Source organism: Eriocheir sinensis, chromosome 9 (genome assembly GCF_024679095.1).
Source record: "Eriocheir sinensis breed Jianghai 21 chromosome 9, ASM2467909v1, whole genome shotgun sequence".
NCBI classification, from domain to species: Eukaryota; Metazoa; Arthropoda; class Malacostraca; order Decapoda; family Varunidae; genus Eriocheir; species Eriocheir sinensis.
The window spans coordinates 7795858-7805857 of NC_066517.1; the positions used below are offsets into that span (position 1 = coordinate 7795858).

Sequence of the window (10000 nt, forward strand, 5' to 3'; positions counted from 1 at the left end):
GCATGCTTTCTCGGGTGAGGCAGGGGATCATACATGACGTCAGTGAGTGACTGACTGACTGACTGATTCATTTTACTCATTCCGGACCTACTCCACAGGCCACAGCGGGTCGGAGCCCACCCAGCTACTACCTACCTACCTACCTACCTACCTACTTCATCTCGGCGGGGGCAGCGCCGCATCCGATCTGCACGACGGCCATCATCGTCTCAACGACCTACCTCCCGGCTCTGTTTTGCGTTTTTTTTTATTTGTTATGTTATGTCTTGTGGGTTGTTGTTATCGTCGTTGTCAGCAGAGGAGTCCCTTACCTGCCGTGAAGAAAACAAACAAACAAACTAAGTGTGGGAAGCCTGCCAGACGTGGGGGTTGTTAATTGTTGTCATGACTGAGGGTCTTCTTCCTAATAATATCAGCAGGAATTGACCTAGGAATGTCACTATGTAGTTGAGGGTGTGTGTCCAGAAGTCTCTTTTTGGAAAAGGGTGTGGCTCCCAAGGGGAGCCGGATTAAACGGTACTGAATTGTCGTCCCTGAAAGGCCGAGGGCGATTACTTCTTCTCGGTCTTCTTGGGCAGGAGCACCGCCTGGATGTTAGGCAGCACACCTCCCTGGGCAATGGTGACGCCGGAGAGGAGCTTGTTCAGCTCCTCGTCGTTGCGGATGGCCAGCTGCAGGTGGCGGGGGATGATGCGGGTCTTCTTGTTGTCGCGGGCCGCGTTGCCGGCCAGCTCGAGCACCTCGGCGGCCAGGTACTCCATGACGGCCGCCAGGTACACGGGGGCGCCGGCGCCCACGCGCTCGGCGTAGTTGCCCTTCCTCAGGAGACGGTGGATCCTGCCCACGGGGAACTGCAGGCCGGCACGGCTGGAGCGGGACTTTGACTTCCCGTTCACCTATACTCCCTTGCCGCCTCCAGACATGTCGACAGTGAGTGGTGGGGGCGTGGACTTGCGCTTCTGCTGTGGGCTCGGAGAGCGAATACCTGCCGCTCGCGGCTTTTTCGCCCTATATAGTGCAGCGCAGGATCGGAGGGCGGGGACGGCCGGGCGAGCCTGCCAATGGGAGCGCGTGCCGCCACGCGTCCCCGCGATCCCGAGGGAGCGGCGCCGCCATAAAGGGGGAATCCGGGGGCGGCCCGGCAACATTCGCTCGCCGTCTGGGAACGAAGAAGCAGACATGCCCCCCAAAGCATCAGGAAAGGCCGCCAAGAAGGCTGGCAAGGCCCAGAAGGCCATCGCCAAGGGTGACAAGAAGAAGAAGCGCAGGAGGAAGGAGAGCTACTCGATCTACATCTACAAGGTGCTCAAGCAGGTCCACCCCGACACCGGCGTCTCCTCCAAGGCCATGTCCATCATGAACTCCTTCGTGAACGACATCTTCGAGCGCATCGCCGCCGAGGCCTCTCGCCTGGCCCATTACAACAAGCGCTCCACCATCACCAGTCGGGAGATCCAGACGGCCGTCCGTCTCCTCCTGCCCGGTGAGCTGGCCAAGCACGCCGTGTCCGAAGGCACCAAGGCCGTCACCAAGTACACCTCCTCCAAATAAGCAACCCACCAACTTGCTTGCACTGGAAAAGAACCGGCTCCATCGGAGCCACAAACTATTTCCCGAAAGAGAACGAAGACGGTTAGTCCCTCCCGCGCTCTCTCTCTCTCTCTCTCTCTCTCTCTCTCTCTCTCTCTCTCTCTCTCTCTCTCTCTCTCTCTCTCTCTCTCTCTCTCTCTCTCTCTCTCTCTCTCTCTCTCTCTCTCTCACTCACTCACTCACTCACTCACTCACTCACTCACTGAGCTGACCCACCAAGGGATGCATGGCATCAATAAGCGGACCGAGTCCCGCCAGTGCTCGCCAAACCGCGACCAAAGCTTGAAATCGCCAATGCTTCTCTCGGTCGTTTGTTGTTAGCTGCAGGGGATCACGATGAGCGATATATGCCTACATAGCAGCCGTCATCAGTAGTTAGTGATTCCGCCCCTCCGCTTATATTTATTTACTTGTTCTGGTAATTCCTGTCTTCCTGCCTGCATGTAGTCCCCACATATTCCCTACTCGTGCACCCGCCAGTTGAAATAAGTTAAGAGAGAAATCAAAGCCCCCCCAATCAATTGATATGAGATTATGAAGCAGAAGGATATGTGGGAAAGGCAACAAGCCAGTGATCCTCCTCCCCCCCTGCCCGCCCCAGTGTCTGTCTAAACTCTCTCCCGGAAAGTGACTTTGGCCCTGAAAAGGGCCTAGATATAGTGTGAGCAGATTGTAGTACTCAGACGCTTAGGCACGCTCGCCGCGAATGCGACGGGCCAGCTGGATGTCCTTTGGCATGATGGTGACACGCTTGGCGTGGATGGCGCAGAGGTTGGTGTCCTCGAAGAGACCGACGAGGTAGGCCTCGGAGGCTTCCTGCAGAGCCATGACGGCAGAGGACTGGAAGCGGAGATCGGTCTTGAAATCCTGGGCGATCTCGCGCACCAGACGCTGGAAGGGCAGCTTGCCACCGGTGGATTTCCTGGCAGTCTGCTTGGTACGGGCCATGGCTACGGACGAACAGAACAGTTGAGTCTAATCTAATCTAAAGATGTAGGATAGATTAGGGTGTGGTGAAATAAGAGTATAGGTATAGTAAAGTTTTTGAAGTGATGTTGAAGTAAAGTGAGAGGTTAAAAGGTGGCGGGCTGTCCGCCTTGCTTAGTCCTTTATTTAGTCCTTAAGTATGTTGTATCTAGTGTCGCTCTGTTTTCTTGTTATCTTATGTGTTTTGTTTATTTGCTTTCCGTGTTCGTTCCTGCTTTACGTTGTGTACTTTTTCCTCGGTGGTCCTCTGTCCAGTATATTTTTTGTCTTCTTAAACCATGCGTGGTTTTTGTGATTCTCGTAGTTTTCTGTTATTTTCGTGAATTGTTCGCTATTCATGGATGTCATCTTGATGAATGTTTTCTCCGCCTGCATGTGTATGTGGTAGTTTACGGGATCTAGTTTTGCTTCTTCGTGCATTTCTTTTGTTGATTTTGTATAGGGGAATCGTTCGTTATTTGCGAACCTTAGAGCTTGATTCTGCACCTTTTGTAATTTCATTGTGTTTTTGTCGCTGAGTGTTATTAGTGGTATGTGTGGGTATCGTAGTATTGGTAGTACTAGTGTTTTGATAAGGTGTATTTTGATTTTTGTTGGTAAGTTTCTAAATCTGTATAGTTCTGTTAGTGCCAATAATGCTTTGTTCTTTATTTCATTCACATGGTGCTCTATTCCATTTCTGCTTATAGTGAGTCCTAGTATTTTCCCTTTTTCTGCGTAGTTTATTGGTGTGCCATCAATTGTTATGTTGTTTTTCTTTGTTACCGCCAGTGGAACTATTTTAAATTTATTCTTGTTGGTTTTGATTTTCCATTTGTTCTCATAGTTGTTTATTTTCATAATCTCGCTTTGGACCCTGCTGGCCATTAATGTTCTTGACTTCCCTGCATAACATATTATTTGAGTTATGTCATCTGCATATTGTATGTTTGTGCAGTCTATTGCTGGCTCTGGTAGATCATTGGTGTAAATCGTGAATAACGTTGGTGACAGAGCGCTCCCCTGAGGGACTCCTGCTTTCAGTGTGAATGCTGGGCCTGTGTAGTGGGTAACTCTTATCTTGGCTTTCCTGTCGGTGATAAAGTTGTTTAGAAAAATTTTGGTGATATGTGGGATGTGTAGAAGGCCTATCTTGTATTGTAGACCTTGCAGCCATACTTTGTCGAAGGCTTTGCTTATGTCTCGAAGTACTAGGTAGCATTGCTGTTTTCGGGCTGTGTGGTGTGCTGCGGTTTCGTGAATTACTGTGAGTGCTGTATCCGTTCCTCTTTTTGTTCTGAATCCGTGGTGAGAGTCTTTCAAGATGTTTTTTGTTTCCAAGAGCTTTCGTAATCTTATGTTAATAATTTTCTAGTATTTTCCTGTGACTTCGAGTAAAGATATTGGTCTATAATTTATTGGATTTGTGTTGTCTGAATTTTCTTTTGGCAATAATTTGATAACAGCTGTTTTGAATTTTTCTGGGAAGTATCCCATTGATAATGTGTGATTAAAGATCACCTGTAGCTTTTCTAGGGCTATTTCAGGTAGGTTTTCCAGAATATGTTTATTTATTATTGATTCACCCGGAGTGTTGTTTTTAAATGATTTGATTGTTCGTTTAATTTCGTCCATTGATATCAGTTCATCTGTGTGATTCATTCCTTGTAATCTGCTTGTATCTGAGAGGGGATGCATCGTGCGTATATGTTCGTGTGCGTTAAGATAGTTTATTACTTCGTTCTCTGTGTTTCTGTCGTACCGGATGTTTTCTTCTCTTGTTATGCTGAATACAGGTTCCCATTCTTCTCTGAATGCCTGCTCTTTCGCTTTGTTTGATGTTAGTTTTCTGTTATTTTTTATTAGGTGTTGGTCGTTGTTGGATTTTTCCCCTTTTAGTTTTTTCAGTTGACTCCAAAATGTTTTTGGTTGTGTGAGAGTTGTTAGCTTTCCAATCGAATCTTTGAAGTTTTTGTCTCTTATATTTTCGGTTTCTTGTTTTATTTCTGCTTTGAGTGTTTTGTATTGTTGGTATTGTCGTATGGTCCATCCTGCTGTTATTGATTGCAAATGAATTTGTGCAAATTGGTGTTGTAAGTTTCTAAGTTGAGGGCTGTCGAGCGGTTTCTGTGTTACCATACTCTTTCTTATGGGAGTATGCTTTCCCACATTCTGTTCTATTGTTTTGTACCATTCTTCAATTTTGCTGTCTATTTCTTGTTTATTCATGTTTACTGGTGTTGTTATATTACCCATTCCCTCAGTTGTTTCTGTTCTTATTTTTTCCCAGTCTGCCCTCTTGTAATCAGGTCTTGGTATTATCTCTTCCCGCACTGCTTCTGTTGTTATCTTGATAAGGATTGGCAGATGATCTGAAGTGGTGAGTGGTCCAGGTCTGATGTCTATGTTATGTATTGCCTTGTTGTTGCTTAGTATCAAGTCAGGAGTGGAACTTGTGCTATGGCCAAAGAAAGTTGGAAAGTTTGGGCCTAAATGTGTTGCTTTTCCATTATGTATGAAGGTGGCGAGTCCGTTGCCTACTGTGTTATTTATATTGTTTCCAAGAATTCTGTGCTTGGCATTGAAGTCGCCTATTATATATGTTGGATGGTTGTTGTATAGGAGTCTGTGGAAATCTGGGTATGGAAGGTATGGTCTTCTGGGTGGCAGGTATGTTGTAGCGATGGAGATGGTTCCAGCAGTAGTTTGAATTTTCAGTTCTAGTATGTCGGATATGAAGTCATCTTGGATTTTGTGTTTTATGCTGCTTCTTATTAGTATCGCTGATCCGTCGTGCAACTCATTGGATGTATGTATTTTTGATATATGTGTTATATCCTTTTATTTGTATGCTATGTGTGTCTTTTGCTCCATGGCTGTTTAAGAGGATAACGTCTGGGTTTGATTGGAGATACGTATTTGTCAAGTTTATTTTGTTGGTCCTCCAGTGTTGTGTGTTATGCTGAATAATTCTTAGTGTTGCTATTATATCCATGTTGTTTTTATTGAGTGTTTCGGTTTGACTGTTTATTTGCTTTCAATCCTGTTTCTTCCTTTGCTTGGAGGTGGTGTCTTCTGTGGGTTGTATCCATTTCGTATTTTCCTGAAGATGGCATCGTCTACCACCCTCCAACTGTCTCTCAGGCTGATTTCATTGTCGTTGAGGAGCTTCAGCACGTCTTCCTCTTTGTACTCCGGTGAGGTGTAGGTCCATTTAAATGTTCCCTGCAACATTCCTTTTGTGAGTGCCCTTAGGTTGAAGTCTGCCTCAGGGTATCCTTCACTTTCTTTGGCGAATATCTCCAGTCCTATTTGGTTGCCGCTTATCTGTTTTTTCATATTCACTTCCCCTGATGATCTTGTTCTTTGTTCTTCTGTGTGTTTCTTGTTCTTCCTTCTCTTCCTCATTTGCTTTTGTTGTCTCATCTTGACTTTTTGTCTCCATATGACTTTCCTCCGTGGTTTCTTCTGCCTGTAAGTTAGCCTGTGCTGTATTTAGTATTTTGAGTGAAGGCGGGTTGTCGGGGAGAATAACACTTGGGAGTTTGTTTGCTTTAAGCAATTTGTTGATCTCGGTGTTGTATGATCCAGGTTGAGCTACATTCACCAAGTGAGCATGCAGCATACATGTCAGGATGGTTGCAGCTGTATCTTTCCCAATGTTGAGATTTGCTGTGTTTAGCTGTTGCGGTGCTGTGTTTGATACTTGACTGTACGTTCTTTGGCCTCTTGTTTTTTGCTCCTCTGTTTTCCTCTCTCTTATTGCCTTTTTCTCTGGGCACTTATAAGCCAATGTTCTGTGGTTTCCTGCACAGTTTATGCATTTTTTTGTGTCTGATTTACACTCTCTCCAAGTATGTTCGGTTGAAGCGCATTCTGAGCAGATCTTGTATGATTTGTCCTTCTTACATTCTCCTGAGTAGTGGTCGTCCAGTTTATAACATCTAAGGCAGACATTGATTGGGATGTATTCTTCTATTTTAATGTTATGTTCTGGTAGTCGCATGTGGAATCCTAGAATTCCCGATTCCGTTGCTTTTTTGGCGGAAGCAGTGGTTGCAAATTGTATTTTCAGGATGTTTTTGTTTGGGAATTTATATATTTGGTCTATTCCCTTTATCCATTGGTTTTGTTGAATTATTTCCTCTTGTATTTCCTTTTCTGTATGTTCAAATATGTGTTTGTCTATATTGAAGATCATAATGGTTCTTTTGGACCGTAACTCTGGTGGGAGGATGGGAGTGAAGTTATCATTCTTCAGGTTTGTTGTTACAGCTTCACTGAAGATTTTATCTATGTCCTCCTCTTTGTTGGTAAGGGTTACAAATCCATCATTGTTTGAGATGATTCTCGTGGCATATATTAGATTTATTGATAGTTGAGTCTGCCAGCCGTTTCTGGTTTTTATAGTTTTGGCGGCCGGGGGAGGAGCGGTGGTCCGCCGCGTCCTGCGCGTGCGCCGCCTCCTAGTCCCGCGCTTGCCCGCCCCCGTCAGGCAGTGCATCTATCTAGCCCTATTGGAGGAATTTAGGGGTCTCTTGGAGCTGTCTGCATATGCTAGAGCCTAGTACCGTGTGGAGGCTCACCCAACGTCACTGGGCCGTCCGGAAGTAGACGGCAGGAGCCAGCCTATCGCCCAAAGACCCACCACCGCCGCCTCTGGCTCTGCATATATAGAGCGAACGCTGTGGCAGCCCAACACTCACTCCACTGTTGAGCTACCCACCTGAACCATGACTGGCCGCGGCAAGGGAGGCAAGGGACTCGGAAAGGGAGGCGCCAAGCGTCACCGCAAGGTTCTTCGGGACAACATCCAGGGCATCACCAAGCCGGCCATCCGTCGTCTGGCGCGCCGTGGCGGTGTGAAGCGCATCTCCGGGCTCATCTACGAAGAGACCCGTGGTGTGCTCAAGGTGTTCCTGGAGAACGTCATCAGGGATGCCGTCACCTACACTGAGCACGCCAAGCGCAAGACCGTCACCGCCATGGACGTGGTGTACGCCCTCAAACGCCAGGGCCGCACCCTGTACGGCTTCGGTGGTTAATGCCGCTGCCTGAGCGAGCCCGACCTAACCCATCACCCCGGACCTCTTTGAGGTCCACATTCTTATTCACTAAGAGAATAGTAGCACACATTTTACTTCAGTTATATTTTTTCTTTCTTTCTTCTTTCTTTCTTTCTTTCTTTCTTTCTGTTTCCTCCCTCCCTCCCTCCCCCCTGCCTAATGATGGTTCACACCTCCGCCCACTGCTCCCCATCCACCTCATTTGACACTAGTTTGTTTGTTTCCTCAATCCCATCTTTTCCCTCCCTCCCTCCCTCCTGCCTAATGATGGTTCACACCTCCGCCCACTGCTCCCCATCCACCTCATTTGCCACTAGTAAGCTCCAATTTGTTTGTTTCAGTTCTTACGGAAACATCATTTTGCCATAATTTCCCCTGTCCCTGTCAATTCTTTGTAAAATCAGTAACAGGATATTTATGAAAAGAGAGAGAGAGAGAGAGAGAGAGAGAGAGAGAGAGAGAGAGAGAGAGAGAGAGAGAGAGAGAGAGAGAGAGAGAGAGAGAGAGAAAACTATATTGGAAAATACATAGACAAAACAAAGCGACGTCTGGACGGGAACAGGAAAAGAAAGAGAGGAAGAATGACATAGAAAGGTTAAGAAAGAAAAAAAGGAGGAGAAAAAGAGAAAGAAAGCAATAATGAGAAAGACGGCAAATAAATAGACAGAGAGAAAGAAGCCTCCCCTTCTTGATCCACTCCTTCTATTGTCTCTTGGAATGTGCAGGAGTGTATAGGAAAGCAAGGGTAGGGTTAGAGGGTGAGGGACAGGCTCAGAACGAACTTGAAAGGGAAAGGCTGAGGAAGTGGGAATCTCCCTCCTCCTCCTCCTCCTCCTCCTCCTCCTCCTCCTCCTCCTTCTTCTTCTTCTTCTTCTTCTTCTTCTTCTTCTTCTTCTTCTTCTTCTTCTTCTTCTTCTTCTTCTTCTTCTTCTTCTTCTTCTTCTTGTTTCTCGTTGTCGTCCTCATCATAACGTTGCGCCCTCTCTTACTGGACCCGCTTTTTCAGATACGTTGAAACAGCCCCGCCACCGAGTAGCCCGCCGGAACCCTGGGCAAGCGTCTACATGCCCAACAGTAGACAGGTGGATGACTAAAAGGCTGCAAATACGTTTCTATGAAAGTAGGTGTGCCGGCATGTAAATAGGTGTGCCTGCCTGCCTGCCTGCCTGCCTGCCTGCCTGCCTGCCTGCCTGCCTGCCTGCCAATTAAAGCGAACGGGCTAGCTAACAGACAAACACAAAACTAGCTAGCTAACAAACTAAAAGACAAACTAGCTAGCTAGCAAACAAACAAACAAACAAACAAACAAACAAACAAACTAGCAAGCAAGCAAACAAGCTAGCTAGCAAACAAACAAACAAACAAACAAACAAACAAACAAACAAACAAACAAACAAACAAACAAACAAACAAACAAACAAACAAACAAACAAACAAACAAACAAACAAACAAACAAACAAACAAACAAACAAACAAACAAACAAACAAACTAACTAACTAACTAACTAACTAACTAACTAACTAACTAACTAACTAACTAACTAACTAACTAACTAACTAACTAACTAACTAACTAACTAACTAACTAACTAACAAACAAACAAACAAACAAACAAACAAACAAACAAACAAAGAAACAAGCTAGCTAACTAACTAACTAACTAACTAACTAGCTAGCTAACTAGCAAAAAAGCTAATTAGGGAGCTAGCTCGTTTGTTTGTTGCAAGCTAACTTGTTAGTTAGTTTTGTTGTGGGAGTTTTGTTCTTAGTTTGTTGAGGTTTGTAATGCGTGTTGGCTTTCCTTTTTGGGGGGGGGTTTGCTTGGGATGGAGTATTGCGATTTCTTTTTACATATGTTAGATGACTGTCTCTTTTTAGTGATTCTGAAAGTCCTTTAGCGAAAATAATCACTTGGATTATAGTGTCTTTCCTGCAATATTTGCCTGTGCAATGGAATAAGTATTATTTCATCTATCACTGAAATAGCTGGATGTTAATACAAAAATATTGCCATACTCAACTCCTAATACCTCCCCAATTGTTTTTTTTTTTTTTTAATGCAAGACCATAGGTAATAGTAGCTGTATCTACAAAACGATTGGTAATAGGATTATCTGTTACTCAAGCAAATGGTACAAATAAATCATTCTCCTTGAACAAGTTTGTTTTTACATCCTGTGCATATGGGAGGAAAAATGAAATCTAATAGCGCTTTTATCAACTCTTTCATAGTTACTGAAATATTCTAATACCTACAACCAGAACAGATATATTTTCATTATTGTATGTGAGAGGTATAGAGGGAAGTAATTGCTTGTTAAGGCTTTTATTCTAAGAATCTACCTCAAAAAGTCTAAAAGTTCAGATTTAAAATTT

At 45.0% G+C, this 10000-nt stretch overlaps 3 protein-coding genes across 13 annotated transcripts in view; 1 reads left to right on the forward strand and 2 right to left on the reverse strand.

Moving 5' to 3' along the window:
- LOC126995878 (histone H2B-like) overlaps positions 1-1612 on the forward strand; it is a 20953-nt gene extending 19341 nt beyond the window's left edge. For both annotated transcript variants that reach the window (XM_050855775.1, XM_050855776.1), the window contains one exon: positions 453-1612. In XM_050855775.1, the coding sequence (XP_050711732.1) occupies positions 922-1551 (630 nt within the window). In that variant the 5' untranslated portion in view covers positions 453-921 and the 3' untranslated portion in view covers positions 1552-1612. The remainder of the gene's footprint in view (positions 1-452) is intronic.
- LOC126995883 (histone H2A-like) overlaps positions 1-10000 on the reverse strand; it is a 74193-nt gene that overhangs the window by 16637 nt on the left and 47556 nt on the right. Inside the window, exon 3 of one of the 8 annotated variants that reach the window (XR_007750809.1) lies at positions 1-87. This exon is cut by the window's left edge and continues 254 nt beyond it. The exons of 5 other annotated variants lie outside the window; for them this stretch is intronic. The gene's annotated coding sequence lies outside the window, so the exon portion shown is untranslated. Of the gene's footprint in view, positions 144-10000 lie in introns of all 8 variants that reach the window. 2 more of the 8 variants (XR_007750803.1, XR_007750798.1) reach the window with 2 other exon arrangements.
- LOC126995885 (histone H2A-like) overlaps positions 1-10000 on the reverse strand; it is a 59986-nt gene that overhangs the window by 16382 nt on the left and 33604 nt on the right. The window lies entirely within an intron of this gene.